This window comes from Rhipicephalus microplus, unplaced genomic scaffold (genome assembly GCF_043290135.1).
Source record: "Rhipicephalus microplus isolate Deutch F79 unplaced genomic scaffold, USDA_Rmic scaffold_14, whole genome shotgun sequence".
NCBI classification, from domain to species: domain Eukaryota; kingdom Metazoa; phylum Arthropoda; class Arachnida; order Ixodida; family Ixodidae; genus Rhipicephalus; species Rhipicephalus microplus.
Genome location: NW_027464587.1, coordinates 10,436,618 through 10,457,514, shown reverse-complemented (window position 1 = coordinate 10,457,514; position 20,897 = coordinate 10,436,618). Strand labels below are relative to the sequence as shown.

The 20,897-nt window shown below is 45.2% G+C and overlaps 1 protein-coding gene across 1 annotated transcript in view; it reads left to right on the top strand.

The window, feature by feature from the left end:
• The window catches only part of Rad23 (UV excision repair protein Rad23), a 264,575-nt gene that overhangs the window by 186,247 nt on the left and 57,431 nt on the right, over positions 1-20,897 (top strand). Inside the window, exon 6 of the mRNA XM_037431765.2 lies at positions 7,712-7,945. Coding sequence (XP_037287662.1) covers positions 7,712-7,945 — 234 coding nt within the window. The remainder of the gene's footprint in view (positions 1-7,711; positions 7,946-20,897) is intronic.

The window sequence follows — 20,897 nt, the reverse complement described above, 5'->3', positions numbered from 1 at the left end:
AGCTGTCACACTGTTGCCGTCGATAAGGACTTCGAGGTCGCTAGTTCGTCGCCTCGCATTGCAGTTAGGTCGTGGCGTCGGGTCACGGCTGCATCCGCTTGTTCCGCTTCTTCCATGTTGTGTCATCAGGCCATCTTCAGTAAGTGAGGTTCCATCAACAGGTCTGTGCCTGGTCTGCGTCCTGTTCGAAATGTTTCGTTGTGGCGTCGTCCTCCTCGTAGGCTCTTCGGTAGTCCATCGCACAGCAACCACACCTCCATTGGTTGCTGCCCTTAGTTTCCCGGAAATGGACCGACCCCGGGTCGGGCCAGAGTGCTGCCGGTAGCTCCTCCCGTAGTTTCGTAGCTCCTCCCACACGATCTGTAGAATCATCTCGCGCAGATCGTCCATACTGAGTGCATCGGCTTATGTGTAGTTGGCTGTTGAAGAGCAACGGTCATACTGCCTCGTGGGCATCTTCAAAGTGCCTTCTCGATTGTGGCAGTCTTGATGAGGAATTCAGTCAACAGTCTTGGGCAGGTTGCGAACAAGCCCCGCAAACAACTCTTGCTTCACACCCGGCATAAGGAAGCAGAACTTCTTGTCCTCAGCCACAGCAGGATCCGCGTGCCAAAACAGTTTCATCATCTCTTCCGTGAAGATGGTGACATTCTAGTTTGGTACCTGTACTCGAGTCTCTAGCAAAGCAGTGGCCCTTTTTTTTTGCGAGCGATGCTCGTGAAAGTTTCGAAAAACGCACCGCAAAAGAAAAGATCCCTGGAGCGAAGTGCTGACTCCCGGTTCTCGAACCAGGTCCTTGCCGTGTGTTGTAGGTAAAAGTAGACGCGATGCAGCTTTTCATCCGAGTCCCACTGGTTCAAGGGTGCCACTTGGTTATACGCCTCGAACCAGGTCTCCGGTTCTTCAAATGATGATCTGTGGGAGATGGGTGGCTCCTTTGGCTGCTGCATCATGATCATGGCGAGCGTTGGTACAGGGGCTGTCATAGTTGTCGCAGTAGTGGTAGTGGCCTTCGGCTTGCGACTGTGGTCGGGTAGAGCCCCATACTCCAGAGGCAGCATTTTTTGCCGACTGCTTGCTCGCAGGTCGAGGTTGGCGGGGATGTTTGATTCACGGTTGGAGCTTGGTTCTCGACTGGAAAAGGGTGTTCAGTACATGGACAGGAAGCACCTCCACCAGATGTTAGGGGTCGTGACGTGGACAGAGGAAGCCGATTGCAGGTCAACGAATGAACTTTTTTATTCATGTTACCCTACAGGCCCCAGAAGAGCATTGAGTAGGGGGGGTTACAGAAAAATCACAATAACATAAAGCATAAAAAGAAATTATATCGAAGAAAACAAAGAAAATTGCACAATGGAAGGGAGAAGAACACTATAAGCAAATGCAGCAAAAAAACAAAATGAAAAAAAATGAAGCATCGTTATACAAAATCAAGAGAACATATAAATTTGCAGTAGCTCACGAAATTTGACCGGATCTCTCACAGAAACAATTTCATCCGGAAGGCTATTCCAAACTGCGATGGCGCGTGGCAATGCAGAATTATTGAATGACTGAGTGTTGCCGAAGATGCGTCTGAAACTGAGATGATTATGAAGTCGACTAGATGTACGTGAAGGAATGTCTAGCGATAGACGACTGGTCCACGAGTTGTAGTAGTACTTATGGAGGAGGCATAGACGGGAGACACAGCGGCGGGAATCCAAGTTAGTAAGGGCAATATCGCGTTTGATTTGGGTGATGCTGGAGTGGCGGTTATACATTGAAGTGATGAAGCGGGCTGCACGATTTTGGATGGATTCCACTTTATCTATTAGGTATTGTTGATGCGGAGACCAGATCGATGAAGCGTATTCCAGCTGAGGACGTACAAACGTTTGGTAGGCCTGCTGCCGAATGGTAGATGGGGAATGATGCAGATTCCGGCGCAAGAATCCCAGAGTTTTGTTTGCTTTCGCGCATATCTTGTCGATGTGAGTACACCAGGCAAGATTAGTACAAAGATGGACACCAAGGTATTTGTATGTAGATGAACGGGGAATTACAGCTGAACAGATAGAGTAAGAAAAGTTAAAAACCGATTTCTTACGGGTGAAGGAAAGTACGCAGCACTTAGATGTGTTAAGCGTCATTTGCCAACGGTCACACCACTGATTTATTAAGTCGAGGTCCTTTTGTAAATGTACGTGGTCTTCTTCAGAGTTAATAGTTCTGTACACTACGCAGTCATCCGCGAAAAGACGAATTGAGGAAGAAATGTTACAAGGCAAATCATTAATATAAATCAGAAAAAGAAGAGGGCCTAATACACTGCCCTGAGGCACACCTGATGAAACATATGAAATAGACGAGCTGAAGTTATTGACAAATGTAAACTGCTGTCGATTTGACAAAAAATTTCTAAGCCAAGATAATGTTGATGAGTCGAGTTTAAGTGCAGACAGCTTAGCTATTAGGCGACAATGGGCAACTCTGTCAAATGCTTTCGCATAGTCTAAAAAGATGCAGTCAACAGTTTTATTACTATTCATGCCGTTATGTAAATCAGACGTAAATTCTAATAGCTGAGTATCACAAGATAACGCTTTCCGAAAACCATGCTGATTTAGAAAGAAGAAGTTATTTGACTCAAGATGGCTGTATATATGAGAGGTGATGATGTGTTCAAGCAGCTTGCAACAGATGCATGTTAGCGAAATGGGGCGGTAGTTACCGGGTGTGTGTTTGTTACCATCCTTGAATATCGGAATAACCTTTGCTATCTTCCAGTCAGTGGGAAGTTGACCAGAAGATAAGGACTGTTGAAAAATGTGGCATAAAATTTGACTGGAGGAAGCGGATGTGTTTTTAAGTACCTTGGAATTAATATTGTCATCACCACACGATGTAGACAGCTTTAGACCGTGTATAAGTTTGGATATGCCTTCAACAGTAACAATGATAGGAGACATGAAGCAGTACTCACGATCGGGGACACAGGGAACTGAAGAAAAGTCTTCATTAGTAAAAACCGAGCAAAAAAACGAATTGAAGGTTGAAGCACACTCATATGCAGAGACAGGAACATTATCGGCGTTATGTAATGTAACAATGTCACTGCCACGGTCAGGCGAAATGGCACGCCAAAACTTTTTAGGGTTAGTCAGTAAAAGTGAAGACAGGTCGGCGGAAAAATATTTCTTTTTCGCTTCGCTAATCGCAAGACAATAAGATTTTAAACAGTTTTTATACATAGACCATGATTTAGAAGATGATAACCTTTTAGCTGAAGCATATAACCTTTTCTTTTTATTTCTGAGCGATCTAAGCGAGATATTAAACCAAGGGTTGGATTTGTCGTTAGAGATTGTTATTAGTGGAACATATTTACCTATGAGGAGCGCTATAATGTTTCTAAAGGAATTCCAGTTATCCTGAACAGACCTGTTGGTGAATGAGGGAAGAAATGTATTGTGTAGGAAGACATCAAGTTCAGAGTTCATTAGATCGTAATTTGCCTTGCTATAATCCCTGATTACCTTGCGCTGAACACCCGGAAATTTTAGTGGAATATTAATTGAAAACTGTAGAAGGTTGTGATCGCTAAAACCCTCTAATTGCGCAATTCTACCTATGATATGTGGCTCTGTTGTCAGAATAAGATTTAAAATATTAGTATCGCGAGTGGGCTCTGAGACAAGCTGAGTGAAATTAAAGTCAAGGCATAGCTCGATGAATTCACTTGACGTACTGTTTGAAGAAGACGTGCGAGACCAATCAATATCAGGAAAATTAAAATCACCGAATAAGTAAATTTTTCTGGTGGGAAACAGGTCAAGAGCCCTGGAAATACTTCTGTGAAGCTCAGACACGAAAAGGCAGTCAGAGGACGGAGGGCGATAGCATACGCCCATCAATAATTTTCCAGCTAAGGTAGGACAGGCGACCCAGACTATATCGAGGGGAGTGTCAGTATCGACAAAGAAGGAAGATATAGTTCGTTTGATGGCTAACAGCACGCCACCACCCCTTCTATGTGCCCGGTCATGGCGATAAATGGAGTACTGATTTGAAGCATGAAATAGCTCAGTGTCGCATACGTCAGCGTGAAGCCAAGTCTCGGTTAGCAATAGAATATCTGATTTACTGTCCTCGAGATATGAATCAAGCAAGACACGTTTTGGTAACAAACTGCGAATATTAGTAAATGATACTGAAAGTGAAGGAGAACATGAAGTAGACGGCTGCTGAGCATTACCACTGCGTACATCGGCAACTAGCTATCTAGCGGTGACTACGGTATCAGAACAAGTGTCATAGATATATGTAGTATTATTGATACGAAGTTTGTCGACATTTAGTTTGAAAGGACAATTCCGTTCCCTAGCAAACTGAAGCAGTTTCCTGCGCGCTTGCCGTGTTGCTTGCGAAAAATCTTCTCTAATAGAGAAGCCAGTATTTTTCAGCCGATGTGCACCGGCGAGGATTGCTTGTTTGTCCTTAAAAAACGTAAGCTTAGCAATTATCGGCCTACATTTGTTTGAAGCAAATTTACCCAGCCGGTGCACACGTTCATATTGAGAACTGGTAGTGGTGATCGCTAACTTATCTGAGCATACGGCGATAATTTTCTTTTCAGAAGTTTCCCAGCTCTCTTTGTGCTCATCGGGAATTCCAAAAAACAACAAGTTGCACCGTCGCATTCTATTTTCTGCTTCCTCACACCTTGATACTACTGCTTGAAGCTGATCAGAAATAGAACCAATAGCACCATCAGCAAAGTTGGATGACGGAGGGGCATTAGAAACCAGCTTTGCTTCCAGAGTGACCACTCTCATGGTCAAGCTTTTGATTTCTTTATCAGTAGCATCCTGTTTTTCTTTTAGCCCCTTAATTTCACCAATTATTGTATTCTGACCCGCTTCCAGCCTACGCACTGTATCAAGAACAATTGCGAGTGTTTCCTCGACGCCAGGGCCGGGATTAGATTCAATGTCACCTGAAAGCAACAACAACAACGATGCAAACTTCCGGCGCAGACATGAAAGAAACAGCAATGTACGGAACATCTTATCACGCAAGTCAGGAGGGCACGACACCGCAACAAGGCAGTAATTGCTACTTTTTAAACAGGAAGTATCTTTGAAGTAACCAACCTGAAAATACAGCAGCGGTAAGCGTCCCATCCCTTCAACGGTGTCGTGCCCAACCGAACTGGAGCATGGCTGGCTTATATATCCTACGTCATGGCTTGCGAGGGCATCTGGGAATGAACCATGTTGCCAGCTGCCAGTAACCGAGGGAACCAAACGTGGCCAACTTTGCACTTTCGGAAACGAAACTGCCTGATCAAGGCAGCGCGGCCAATGTTCGAGAACCCTCGAAGGCAGGTCACCGAGGAACGTAACTGAGATGTTGTCTGGCAGGCCGCTGTATCCAGAGTCATATTCTGCGATGGCGTTCACGAGAGAACCGTGTCGCGGGCCGCTGGTAGCCGAAGGAACCAGCTCGGACCATCGCTGCACGCTTAGAAGCGGGAGCGGAACTTCATGGCCAAGACTGCACGGCCACCGTACGAGAAGCCACGTCGACCAAGCGCTGAGGAACGAAACCTGAAAATACAGCAGCGGTAAGCGTCCCATCCCTTCAACGGTGTCGTGCCCAACCGAACTGGAGCATGGCTGGCTTATATATCCTACGTCATGGCTTGCGAGGGCATCTGGGAATGAACCATGTTGCCAGCTGCCAGTAACCGAGGGAACCAAACGTGGCCAACTTTGCACTTTCGGAAACGAAACTGCCTGATCAAGGCAGCGCGGCCAATGTTCGAGAACCCTCGAAGGCAGGTCACCGAGGAACGTAACCGAGATGTTGTCTGGCAGGCCGCTGTATCCAGAGTCATATTCTGCGATGGCGTTCACGAGAGAACCGTGTCGCGGGCCGCTGGTAGCCGAAGGAACCAGCTCGGACCATCGCTGCACGCTTAGAAGCGGGATCGGAACTTCATGGCCAAGACTGCATGGCCACCGTACGAGAAGCCACGTCGACCAAGCGCTGAGGAACGAAACCTGAAAATACAGCAGCGGTAAGCGTCCCATCCCTTCAACGGTGTCGTGCCCCTGAAAATACAGCAGCGGTAAGCGTCCCATCCCTTCAACGGTGTCGTGCCCCTGAAAATACAGCAGCGGTAAGCGTCCCATCCCTTCAACGGTGTCGTGCCCCAACTGTTTATTCGGCTCAAACTTGTGGCCGCATAAAAGGGAAGTCGGATTACAACAAGAAGCTGGCACTGATAGTGGTGAGCAGGGCGTCGGCCGTCGATCAACTGACAAGCAGCGAAGCGTGTCTGAATTCATACACTTGCTATCGAACATTCTAGCTTATTTCCAGCGACAACGTATGTTCCAGAATGATCTGAAAGGTTCTCGAAGTGGGTGTAATCTTAATAAAACGATCCACTACAGCCTCGAAGCTTCTCTAACGCCGTAGGCGCAGTTATCGCTGAGCATAGTGTAACGGGGCAATAACAAAACTTGAAGAAAGGAACCTGGAAATATTGTGTCTAACCAAAAAAGTGAGGCCTTATGTTAAAACTTTTGTTCATCTAGTAAAAGGAATCTCTTGAACGTAAGCAAGTGATAGAAGCATAGAATCGTGCAAGCCGTCAAAACACGTGAAATGCGCTACGAGTGGGTGTTTTAAAAGGTCCACTCATTATAGAGCGCTCAAAGGTATGTATGTTCGTGTGTTGCCTTACGCACACATAGAGAGCCTTTCGTGGATTTGCAAAAGGAACTTATGGCGTAGTTGGCACTTAACAATTGTACTTTCAACAGACATTCTACGATAGTTTGGAGAGGCCAGTGTTGCATGCACAGTCATTTGTTCTCTTCCAACACGGATGAAGCAAGTTGCATGAGACAGAATCGCATGAGGCAAGTTGCATGAGGCAGAAACAAACAAGTTGCATGAGGCAGAATCGTCATTGCGGTCACCGCTGTTAAAGCACAGGCCAAAGGCAGTCGGCGTGCTTTGCTGTAGATAAATCTGCTCCTGCTTGGTCCTGTTTATACACGACAAAAATGTTTTCGCACATGGAACTACGCCGTGCAAAGAATGTAGCCAGAGAAGTGACGTGTGAAGACAGCGCACCATTCGGGATAATCGCTTGCCATCGCAGCCGCCGATCACAGCCGCCGATCACAACACGTGCGCCCTGGACCGCGCGAGCAAAATCGGACTTCAGCGCCACTAGTTCTCGCGACCGCCATCCAGCCCCCCTCTCCGGTAGAGCTTTGAAACTAAGTTTATTCTGGTAACGTTGCTTTATAGCGTGTTTGCCATTTTGATTTTGTTTGCCTGCTTGTATATTCTTTGCCTTTCCGATAAAGAGAAAGGTGATAGTCAGTGCTGTGTCTTGTATGTCCTTTGTCCCGTTGTGTGTGTTATTGCCGCAATGTCTATTTATATTTCAACTGGCACAGCGCATTGCGCTAAAGAAGAAATAGCCGAGCAGTCTGACAGTAGACAGGGCGTTGAAGCACAATGAACCAAACTTGCCCAATCTTCAGCACATGTCTATTTATATGTTGCAAACTTTTGGGAATGTTAAAAAGTGTGATCGAAGCTTCATGTACTCTAGTAAAATATTCATCTTGCCTCAACAAAACCGTGCTATGATTGAGACGGTGTTCCTCAAAGTAATGTGGGTGGTGGCAACTGTGTGCAGGGCATCCCTCCGTCGCAGCAAGACCCGGCAGAAGAGAGTCACGGTGCAACAGAGGAGTCCGAGGACGCCCCACGGGGTGTTCCCAGCAATACAGCCATGTCGTCGCCACAGTCGCAGCACGGCACCATGGGAGGAGGCGGGCCCCTCGAAGCGGCATTGGCAGCAGAGGGTGGAAACCCTGAAGACCCGTTGGCCTTCCTCCGCTTCCAGCCTCAGTTCCAGCAGATGCGGCAGGTGAGAACAAATAGCAGGTTTCAAAATCTGACCGAGTATTTTGTTTGCGGAGTGTTGTGAGAGATTTCTTCGATGAGGTAAGCCTGAAACAATGCATGTAAGTAGGGAAGGCTTTTTGCTCCACCAACATCGTGGCATGTAGAGGGAAGCTGACCGTCTTGTAGTTTGTTTATTGGGTGATTTCATTATGAAAATGACACTAAAGATATGTACAAATGTAGCCCCCCACAGACATGTTGTAGATGTTTATTTAGTCGATCCCTGATATCAAATTATTGTCTATATCAAACACTTGAGACATTTCCTTAAATTTTCCTGGCAAGGGTATAGTACTGGTGCATCTGTATATCGAACTCTTGCACAATGGGACATCCGCTATGTCGAACGCTGTAGCACGCCAAAGCCCAGAAAGTGCACTTTTTCTAGCAAATAATAATCAAACCTCATTATAACAAAGTTGCATCTGAGCGAATTAAGTTCGTTATAACGAAAAATTTGTTATAAAAGTGTATCTATATTGTTTGCAAAACATTTCTTAATTTACTTTGTTATAACCGATTTTCGTTACATTTGGTTTCGTTATATCGAGGTTAGAGTGTATTGGTCTCTTCTCGCGTGCAGGTGACGAAAAGGCAGTGTTGTTCTGTTGTGCTGATCTGGTTCGTTGTGCAGCACTTGCTCATGCGCCGCTATGTTTGATGCGCAATTTGCAGGTCCTAACGCGCGGGCATAGTGTTCTTCAAAAAGACCGATTGCTGAAGACACCAAAATGAGAATAATAAGTGACATGGCAATCTTATTGCAGTGTTCGCATTTCCTGGTTTGTTAGTGCACAATGGCATGCGATGGGCATGCGAGCCTGAAAAGCATGGTCATCGAGATTTGTAACCTCGTGACGTTTTTTTTTTTTTTTTTTAGTGTTTTCTGTTTTAAAACTGAGGGTACACTTTTATAGCTTTTTTATAGCTTTTTCTCTGAGGGTACACTTTTTATAGCTTTTTCATCAAAGCATCTGAAAGCAGCGGCTGCCAGCTACAAAGCCACAAGTGACATCGATATCGCCAACATGTCAGCGGTGGGGACTCGGCGTTGTCTTTTGCGCTTTGTGGGCTTGTGTACTTCTTGCTTCGATCTGATAAATCCTCATTCAGGAGTCGAACTGAACGTTGACCCCCACGTAGCGATACAAATTATGGCTGGGGCTTGGAGCAATGTCAAGTAAAGCACCATCATAAACTTTCCTTGTGGGCCAGGTAATGACTTCGGGTGAGTCATTATCGCTGATGACCGCGTATGGTATCTCAGTAATTTCTGCGACTTATCAGCGTTTCCGGGCACCACCTCTGACAGTGAGCGACTTCATCGGGGCAGATGACGACGCAGCTGTTTCCGACTGCATCAATGCTGAGATCATGGCTGCAGAGTACAGTGTCATGGAAGTGTACCCACACGGTTATAAATATGCCACCGCCTTCGTTGCTGCCGCTAATAACCTTTTGTCGCGCTAAAAAGTTTGCATCAGTGTGCTGCGTCAACGATGTTGGTGGCTACAGGAGCTGAATTCGCCAATTTGAAAAGCTTCAATGATATTGTTAGAGTCCTGACATTCACAAAGCGAGCAGACTGCAGGTCAGATATTAAAACGTTCATTCGGCCGAACTTGTAGCCTGCCAACGAAAAGTCAAATTACAGCGATACACATACACTGGCACTGATAGCGGCGAACTGGGCATTTGCAGACGATCAACTTACAAGCGATAACGCTTGTCGTCGTTTATACAGGTGACTTTCCAGCGCTACCGCCAGCGGCGACGTAAGTTCCGAAAAAATCTGTAATGTTCTGATTGTGGGCGTAATCGCATCGAAAGGTTCTACGATAATATCGGTTGATCTTTAGTCATTGGGCGTGGTTGTGCAAGGCAGCACATTGTTACGCCTGGCAGTCCACACCGAACGTCATTGCCTCTGCAAAGGCAATCTGTGTCAAGGCCAGCGAGCGAGCCCACCTGACGCCATCATCTCGACCACGTCATGTAGCCCAGCGCAGTCCGTCTTACGTGGCGGTCTGTCTTATGCAATGCACGGTGAGCTCCTTCAACCTGCGGGCCCGATAGCAGTTCGATAATGCAAGCGGTGCCATCCAGTCTGGCGAGTCTTATGCAATGCGTGGCAACATTTTCGTCCTTGTGTGCAACCTAGCGCAGTGGCTCCGGATTTGAGGATCATGACGCCACCCAGCGGCAGGTTCCGATTGGACGTTGGTGACGTGACGGATCACCTGGGGCCTATAAAGAACCACGCAGCGCTTCACCAAGCAGCCGACGTATGCGTCGGAGAGAAAACATCTCGGCTCTTCGAGCCCTTGCGCTGTTGGCCCGGCGGTGACCTTGGCAGCGGCGAGCTTCGTGACTGCGGCGTCCTGCGGAACCGTAGCGTCGACGTTTCATAACAGTGAATGGCAGCTGCGGGATCGGCCTGCGGCAGCGACATCGATGTGGTGAGTGCCTGATGTTTTCCCCTCAGTTCACCAGACTGCTCTAGCGCAGGTTATAGTAGTTTAGAAAAGTCTGTGTAGAGCATTGGAGTGAGCTTTGATCGTTTCAAGCCAAGTTGGAGCGCTTTGAAATCAAAGTTAATGCGGAGGGTGTAAACACGGCAGTGTTAAAAATTGCTTGCGCGTCTTGCTAGTAGACTTATAGTTGGTGCGGCAAATAGATTCTCAACAGGGGCAAACAGCAAGATGCTAATGTGAACGATGGAGAATCTTAAGGGGGCGGACTGGTCTTAGACACATTTTTGTTCATTTATTAAGTGATCTTGATCAAACTGCGCGGGATTTTGCAGTTCTTTCTGCTGATTTCAAATATTTAATTAGTTTTCATGCAACTCATCTTGTTCCTAAAATAACTAAAGTTCACCCCCTATTGTTTATGGCCGCCATAGAAAAAAAGTATTTGATTGAAAGTGATACTTAAGATATGCCAACATAGATTAATGACTGTAAATTGAAAGTATACAAGAGTTTTTTGTTCTTAGGCCTTTCTTGGTTATTTTACAGCAAAATGAACTATCCATCTTTAAAAGCAGTTGAAATTGTGTTACGATTTTGGTGAGTAAATAATTGAAAAGGCTTTTGCTCTAAATTCTGCTCCCATACTTGCATTCTGCACACATACAGGTTTCCACTGCAAGAAGAATTATTGTTGTACCTTCCCTAGCTGCAGAGATTTTGAGGCCTCAAAATTGAAGTCATAAATCTACTTTTTTGAGAAAAAAAAATCTAAAAAACTGGAAACACACAGCTTCTTCAAAAAGCAACAATCATGGTGCACATGTTTTGCAATTCTCATAAAGGTGCTCATAAATTGGTAGTAGAGCTTCGCACACAGGTGCCGGCAAATCATAAAGAAGCCTCGAAGTCGGTTCCCCATTTTTTTGCTGGTTCTGCATGTTAACAGCACCAAGAATCTGTACAGTTAGAATGACATTACAAAAAATTATCACTTCCTGGTGTGTGAAAGTTTGCAGAGAGGGAGAAAAATACTTGCAGAAACCAAATATGTCAATTTTAAAAAATGAACCTTTTTTTTTTCACTTTTTGGTCCCAAAGACCAGTCTGTCCCCTTAAAGTGAAAGAACTCATCGAAATTTGTGAGGAACTTGGCTTTATTTTGGGTTGTGGGAAACGAAAGCAAGCGATCCTTGAGACCATGAAGGATGAAGAAGTGACGACTGAGGAAGTCGACGAGGCTTGGGCGGACATCAAAACACGCCGCGAGGAGGCTGAAAAAAGCGAGAAGTTCGCGAACGCGAAGAAGCTGAAAGGCAAGAACACCGTGAGGAGGCCGAGAGACAGGGGCGCCTTGAGTTGAAACGAATAGAATTGGCAATCCTACAGTGTTCGCAGGCACCTAGCATAGCTTCTGCGACACTTCATGTCAGCGGTCATAGAATTCGGGACCAACTGCCACCATTCGTAGTTGGCGAGGACGTGGTGAAGTATCTCGTCAAGTTCGAACACATCTGTGAGCGAAATGCCTTGGAACGGTCTCTTTGGGCGCAGAACCTGTTAGCTCTTCTTCCCGGCGAAGTGTCCGACGTGATAACGTGCTAATCGAGGGAAGTGTTTAAGGGCTATGACGAGGTTAAGGAAGTGCTCTTGAGACGTTATAAGTTGTCACCCGAGGCTTTCCGGCATAGGTTCCGGTACGCAAAAAGGGCGATGAGTCACACGTTGGCTTTGCGTTTCGTCCTAAAGCCTATTTAATTGAATAGCTCAGGGGCGAAGGTGTTCCTGACGATTGCAATAAAGTGGTAGAATGCATTGCATTGAAGCAATTCTATCGCTGCATCGAGGATGTCAAGCTTTGACTGCAGGACAAACTTAGTAAAGTACAGCTTAACAAAGCAGCAGAGGTAGCTGAGGAGTATTATACTCGCCGAAAGTTGCATAGCAGGGCAGTGTGCATTGAAAAGGATGAACGGAAAGAGAGCGGAAACCCACTTCGCACCGTAATTTCAGGAAGCACCCACCTCTTACGAAGGACACTGTAGGGGATGGGCAAACGGAAGCAGAGAAATCGAGTGAGGTTACTAAACAGCGCACTGATACCACACGGGCGTTTGAATCACGGAAGCCACTAATCTGCTACAACTGCAAAAAGAAAGGGCACATTGCGGTAAATTGTAAACAAAAGTTTGCTTTCGCAACAATTCGAGAATCGGAAAAGAACATGCTGTTGTTAGAGCTGTATCTCCAGGAAATTAGTGCAAATGGGAAAATGTGTCAAGCACTTTGAGACTCAGCGGCAACCATGAACGTTGTCCATCCTTCGTTGGTGTCTCCGGACGGTTTAACAGGAAAATGCTAGTGGATCAGGCAAGTCGACAAAGAGCAAGAGTGCTTGCTTACCAATTGCTACGGTTGTCATAGAAGGCCCGTTCGGTTAGTTTCGCACAAAAGCGGCTGTGTCTGCCGCGCTTCCCTGTCGTTCTCCTTATCTTCTTTCTAATGACTCTGAGCAGCTTCTCAAAAAGCAAGGTAAATCGTTCTTCGCCAACTTAGCGTACAAGGCCCTCACGCGATCGCCAGTGCGGAAGCTTTCGCAGGAACATGATCTCCTTCAGTGTAGTGAAGCACCACCTCCTAAAGATGCTGATCTGCGTGACCTTGGCGGCGAGGTGATAGTGCCCCGGGCAAGAAATTCTCCAGATGAGTCACTCGAGCCGCCCGTCGCGGAAGCAGTCTATGTCGGCAAAGGAGACTACATGATGCCATTGGATGAGAGCGAGAGGGGTGCTACGCTCTTACCTGTAGCGGAAAGTTCGAGTGAGCTGTCAAGGGTAGATCAAGAAACGCTCATTCGAGTGCATCGTTACTTATTTTGAGCGCACACTAACACACAGACAAAAAAAAAGGTACAACACCAGTGCTACTATCAACTGAAGGTTTTATTCAGAAAAGGAACGTTGATATGTCAATGTAGTCACCCCCTGCCCATGTGCACTGTCGTAATTTCAAATTCATGTCTATTGTACCATATATCGTGTTCGTTATCCACTCTAGCAGTGACACTTCTTTTTCGAAAATTGTCACTGACGGGTGGCTGATACAGGATGATTGCCTAATGTTGATGTGAAATGCCCCCACATTCTCTCGTGCGGTGCGATCATGGTGCCAAAACAAAATGAGTGTGGATGCACGCCTCGCATCCACACTTTGCATCGTGTAAGGCGAAATGCGTTAGCGGATTGCCCTTTGAGGATGACTGGTGCTCCCTTAGGCGAATATTTATGCAGTGACCAATCCGCCCCACATACACTCGTCCGCATGTGAGAAGAATGCACTAAACAAGGTTAAACACACATGGAACCTTGTGCTTAATCTTACAAGTTTGTGCGCCTGCTCGTCCAACAGCATCCAGCTTTTTCCCAACGATGGGGCATAGCTTGACTAGTTTATTCCTGGCCGTGAAAACATTTAGCCCACACCTGTGCGTGGTTTTTTTTAATTCGGTGTGACAGCGCATGCACGTACAGTATCACCACCACTCTGCCCCATTCATGTTCTTGCCGTTGATCTTGGCTGCTTTTTATATGCTTAATAAAGCGCATGCAAATTTCCTGCAAAATAGACCCGGGAAAGCTGGCGTGTTTTAGCATAATAACCTGCTCCCTGAAGCTCTCCTGTGCCAAATGATGACATGACTTGGTAACAGCAGATTTTAGACAAGATGTGGCCACACCATTTTTTATTACCTTGGAATGAAAGGAGTGGTAGCTTGGGAAGGGTTTTTGTGATCGGGGAGCGTATTTAAAGCATGTATGATTAGCTGAAAAATATAGCGTAAGGTCCAAAAACTGCCAAGTGTTTTGAACAGGTACCTCATAAGTGAATTTCAGCCCTCCTCTTTTTGCCTCAAAGGCTACCAGAACATCCTGTACAAACGTATCTAATGGCACATTGCTTCCCAGTACCAAGTAGTCATCTACAAAGTGCGCTAGCCACTATGCCGCGTTCATTTCTCCATTCGGAACTTATCGTCCACTTAAGCTGAGCTTTGGATTGAAAAATGCACCTTTTTGTTTTTCAGGCTTAATGGACCACATTTTCAAAGGCCTCTCTGAGTTCGCACTGCCGTACATTGACGATATCGCCATCTTCTCAAACAGCCGGAAGAACATGTCAAGAATTTATGAGTCGTGCTGAATAGGTTGAAAGAAGCTGGTCTTACCATGAAACCTGCTAAATGTCACCTAGGGTGCGGCGAGGTGTCTTACCTGGGACACGTGCTGCATGGCCGGCGTAGATCTTCATAAATTAAGGTAGCCGCCGTCGTGGATTGTCCACGACCAACCACAAAATCTGAGATAAGGGCATTGTTGGGCCTAGCTGGATACTATCAGTATTACGTGCACAACTACTCTAGCATTGCCAGCCCTCTGACGCACTTAGAAAGTCCGAGCCGGTTAAAGTGGTATGGGACTCAGAAAAAGATAATGCGTTTTGCAAGCTGAAACACACCCTAAGCAAAAAGCCCGTTCTTATGGTATGCGATTTCTCTAAGGAATTTGTCATTCAATGCGACACGAGTGATCGCGGCATGGGACCTATATTGTGCCAGGAAGACAGTGCTGGTAAAGAAAGGCCATTTTTGTATTTAAGTCAAAAACTGAGCTGCAGTGGAGAGGCATACAGTACTTCTGAAAAGGAATGCGCTTGCCTCATATGGGCTGTTGAAAAGCTAGCCTCGTCTCCGGTTTGAGGTCTGTGGTCGAAACGGACCACTGTCCTCTAACCTGGTTAAATAACATGTCGCCTAAAAGTGGCCGGTTACTGAGGTGGAGCATGATACTCCAACAGCACAACTTTGACGTTCGCTACAAAAAAGAAAAGCTAAACGCTAATGCAGACGCATTGAGCTGTGCGTTTAATTAGTACCTTCTCCACCTTTCGGTTTCTCGCTGGCGATTCAGGGCAAAATTTCGTCCTCATCACAGCCTTAGCTGAGCACTCTCTTCCACAGTGATCTCAAGGGGCCACCTTTATGTTGTGTTCTATTTTATTACGTTGTTGCACGTGTAAAAATTTGAGTTTCAAGAGTCTTGTGTCTCACATGTGCCTCTTGATGTAGAGGGAACGAAATTCTGATAGACATGTAGCTACGTATATGTTGTACTATACTTTGTCTGGTGTTCTGTCGGGTAACCGAGGGCACTTGCTTGTGTCGTATGTTGTCTGTTGTCGAACCGTTCTTGACAAGTTGCAGAACCATCGACAAGTACTGAGACCCAAAAATCGTCAGAAGAGACTAACGAAGCTAGTCGACAAGTTATGGCGACAAACCAATGGACCTGGAATCCGTCCTCAAGAATAGGATGTGTTCACGGAACTCAGCCTGGAGCCACATCTTTCCCCTGGCCCGGGAGGCGAACCTGGAGGGACCTGGCGAACCAGTGCACCAGACATCAGAGTCATGGGGAAGCACCTCGTCTTTCTGGCGCATTGTCTGGCGGCGGGGGGCTGTTACGCCTGGGAGTCTACACCGAACATCATTGCCTCTGCAAAGGCAATCTGTGTCTAGGTTGGTGAACGAGCCCGCCTGACGCTATCATCTCAACGACGTCATGTAGCCCGGCGCCGCTGGTCTATCTTACGCAACCCACGGCGAGCTCCCTCAACCCGCGGGACCAATAGCAGCCCGATGATGCAAGCGGCGCCATGCAGTCTGGTGAGTCTTACGCAATGCGTGGCAACATTACTCTTCCTTGGGTGCAATTCAGCGCAGCGGCTCCGGATTTGAGGATCATGATGCCACCCAGCCGCAGTTCCGATGGGACATTGGCGACGTAAAGGATCACCTGGGGCCTATAAAGAATCTCGCGGCTGCTTCACCAAGCAGCCGACGTATGCGTCGGAGAGAAGACATCTCGGCTCTTTGAGTCCCTAAGCTGTCGGCCCCAGTGCCGAATATGTAACTCCTCTATTTCTCTGCTGTATATAAATCTTGCTTTAACTCGCCATCGTCTTGTCCGCTCGTCTGTCAGCTCTGCGCAGAAGCAGTCGCGAGCTGAGAAACACACACTACCAAACTGCTGGTGACCTTCGCGGCCCGTGACCTCGGCGCACTACGCAACAGTGTCGGCAGCGGTGCGAGTCGTAACAACATGCAGGTGTATGCGGCGATGAGGAAACTTGAGAAAGGAGAGTGGCAATATTGAGGATGACTGGAGCTTGTTGGCGTGCAAGAAGTAAGCCTAGTTTAGGACTGTTTTCATGCAAAATAAACTGTGGTGCTTTCAGTTCACGCCTTGTTGTTTGTAGATTATGCTTTAAGCGAATTGTTATGCTAGCGCGTGTAACGATTTCCGAGGCGTGAAATGCTTGAATTTAGGCCTTCAATGCACATAATTTCTATTTCAAATTACCAATATGTTGAACTATATCGCGATCCTCTTCAAGTTTGATACATCTGGATTGACTGTATAACCAGTTGTTTGCAGTTGCGCTACAATGTCTACAGGAACATGATTATTAGCGACACCAGAAGCGATAAGCTGATATGAAGCGCTGGTGCTCGCGAGGATGGTAGCACTGAACAAATCTATAAAATCAACTTCAGCGCATGGCACCTAACTACAATTGACGATAACGCAGCATGACTGTTCTACTATCGGAGTACATATGTAGTGTTTATAAAATTGAATAGCCAGCACTGCAACTACAATTGATGTTTCACGAACATTAGGGTTTATATGAAAAGTAGTTGCGAGACCTGGCTTGGCTCTCTGGTAGAATGCCTGATTGACATTTCAACATTCGACTCAGAACGCGCTATAATGTCTACTGCAATCAACTGAACAAGCTACTAAAAGAAGCCAAAAGAATATATTACGAATGTCGAATAGCTGAGGCTGGCTCTGATGCAAAGCGACAATGGAAAATAATAAATTCTTTCTTAAATAGATCTAGTCGGGATGAACCCATAAGAAAGATTGTCATCACGTGGCTTCTATACCAAACCGTTAGATATTGCCAATGCTTTCAATGAATTCTTCTGTGGTCCCACTTCCGAGAAAAACAACAATAATCAAGTATCACCTCAACGTTGCTTACAATCAATGTACTTATTTCCAACAGACCCACACGAGATTATTAATGTCATAAATCATTTAAAGGTTACGGGCACAGGTCTAGATGAAATCAGTTCAGCAAATATAAAATTAGTCGCTCATTGCATCGCTAGCCCATTATCCTGTGTCACTAACTTAATCTTCACGAGTGGAATATTTCCAAGATAGCTAAAAAAGGTAAAATTATTCCCGTGTTTAAGAAAGGAGACCGGTCTTGCATTTCAAATTATCGTCCTATCGTTATTCTCCCTTTTTTTAGCAAAGTCATTGAAAAGTGCATTGAAAAACGCCTTACCACATACCTCTCAAAATTTAATATTCCTTCCTCAAATCAATTCGGCTTCAGGACGGGTTCTTCGACTGACTACGCTTTACTTTCTTTCACAGATAAAATAAAAAGCGCCATTGATTGTGGTTTTTACGCAGGAGCAGTTTTCATAGATCTATCAAAAGCATTCGACTCCATCAATCATGACATCCTCATTTCTAAACTAGGGGCAATAGGGGTCGACGGGCCCGTGCTGAAGCTTATAAAGAGTTATTTATCAGACAGACAACAGGCTGTGTGTGTTGGTTCCTCGCTTTCTAACTTTGAAATAACAAACAAGGGTGTTCCGCAGAGATCGATACTTGGCCCACTACTTTTCTTACTTTACATAAATGATTTGCCTAATCACCTATCACAATCAGAAGCTTTCCTTTACGCAGATGACACGACATTGCTTGCTAGTGATCGATCACTAACTGCTCTTACATCGAAGTTGAATACTGATTTGAACAATATTTTAGCATGGTGCCGCCTTAATTCGCTGAAAATAAATACCACCAAGACTTCATTCATGCTTTTTCATACCAGTCACAGAACACCAGAAATTCTTCCCACTATCATTCTTGATTCTCATGTCATTAGTGCAGCTGATGAATGTTAATTTCTCTGCGTTACTTTAGATTCTAACTTAAAATTTACAAAACACATCGCCCATTTGAAGCACAAAATTGCTCCTGGTATTAGAATTTTATTAAAAGCCAGGTACTATTTCAGCAAACCTACACTACTAACACTGTTTTATTGTTTCATTCACAATCATCTGAACTACTGCATCACCTCATGGGGTACCACATATGCAACTCACATAGCACCGCTGGAACATTTACAAAATCAGGCCATCCGTATATTAACGTTCAGCTCATTCAGCTGCTGTGTGTCCGACATTCTTCATAATAACAGGATCTTATCATTATACAACCTTGTTAAATACAATTTATTCATAGTGTTATTTAAAATAATGAAGAACCCTCCTCCAGTAAACATATTTCCAGACGCTGTTCTAGTAAACACCAACCGAACAAGATTTGCAGCTAACAACTATTTATTATTGCCATTAGTCCATACTAATTATGGAAAACACTCTGGTTATTTCACGTCCTTATCAACCTGGAACAGTCTTCCCCTTAACGTTGAGCATTCTTCATCATTAGCTATTTTTAAAAACACATTATTTACTTTTCTGCTGGATACCATAGAATTTTAAGATGTGCAATATTATCTACACCTGTTCATATTATATTGATGCACTGTTAATGGTGCCACAGCCACTCATCTTTTTCTTGCTTTTTTCGTTCCTCTGTTCGTTTCGTCAATAATATTTGGGTTTTTCTTTTATTTTTTATATGTTCTTTGCAGTGTTTTGTTGTACTTATGATTGTTAAAAATTTTTTTTGTCTGCATTCCATTTATTAGTATAACTTATTCCACGTTGCTGCATTTTACTTGTGCATATTTATCACATTTTCTGACAGGAGGTCCCCCTTCAGCCAAGTGTTCTGGGACCTCCTTCTGTATGTTTATGTAAGCATGTATGTTTTGTACGGAAGTAAAAATAAATAAACTGAAACTGACATGCAGAATGCTGGAGCTCGATCCCTGCTTGGAGCCTGACCTTTATTCTTTGCATTTGTCGGGTCAACCCTGCCGATGTAAGGTTTTTGTTAACACTCGCACGTTATTATTAAAAACATCGAAGCCCTGCAGAACCGTGCTCTACGTTTTATTTTTTCTGATTATTCACGTCACACCAGCGTCACTTCATTGAAACTTCATGCCGAACTGGAACTCTTATCACGTCGCCATAAAATTGCTCGCTTATCACTACTTCATAAGCTTTACCATCACACATCACTTCACAAGGACTTCTTTAGACCACCCCCAGCTATCCTCCCATGCCGCGATCATCCCTCTAAAATCGAACGCTTCCCTTGTTGCACATTTCAGTATGCTAGATCCTTCATACTGCGCACAATAACCGAGTGGAATGACTCACCATCAAACATTGCAACCCGTGTGCTCAGATTTGGGTGCACGTTAAAGAACCCCAGGTGGTCGAAATTTCCGGAGCCCTCCACTACGGCGTCTCTCATAATCAAATGGTGGTTTTGGGACGTTAAACCCCACATATCAATCAATCAATCAAACATTGCAACCGTCACCGATATCACTGTATTTCAGAACCTACTAAACATTAGTGCAAGCGTGCGAACCTTTTGCGGTATTCCGCCTCTCTTTCTTCTGCATACTGTGTTTTCTGTATAAACTGTGTATGTTCATGGTTCGTGTTATTTTTTGCTGTTTGCCTAATTCAGTATTTCACACGTGCTATTGATGGTGTTGTCATTCCTTTATGCTTTAATGGCACGTGTGCTTGTAGTAAGCTAGATTGCGTTTTATTAGTACTCTTGTGACTCTATTTCCTTCCTTGTTTAGATCAATTTAAAAATATTTTATAGTTTCATTATTGTTTGACTCGTATTATTTATCTTGATTATCTAAGACTATGCGGTAAGAATATTGACCTTATATTTACTCTAATCTATTTAGCAGCTGTATAGTGTTTAGTTTGCGTGTTTTCTGGCCCTATTAATCATTTCATGTACGTGTATTCGTTATAGCCCCCCCTTTGTAATACCCTCCTGTGAGAGGGCCCTTAGGGGTATTCTGAATAAATAAATAAATGAATAAAATCACTTCTGTGTGTTTGTCGTTCTTGGGTAGGTGCTAAGTGTCAATCAGATGTGGCACATACCCGCCCGCGGCAATGTTTTACTGCCCCGCCACGGTGGTCTAGTGGCTAAGGTACTCGGCTGCTGACCCGCAGGTCACGGGATCAAATCCCGGCTGTGGCGGCTGCATTTCTGATGGAGGCGGAAATGTTGTAGGCCCGTGTACTCAGATTTGGGTGCACGTTAAAGAACCCTAGGTGGTCAAAATTTCCGGAGCCCTCCACTATGGCGTCTCTCATAATCAAATAATGGTTTTGGGACG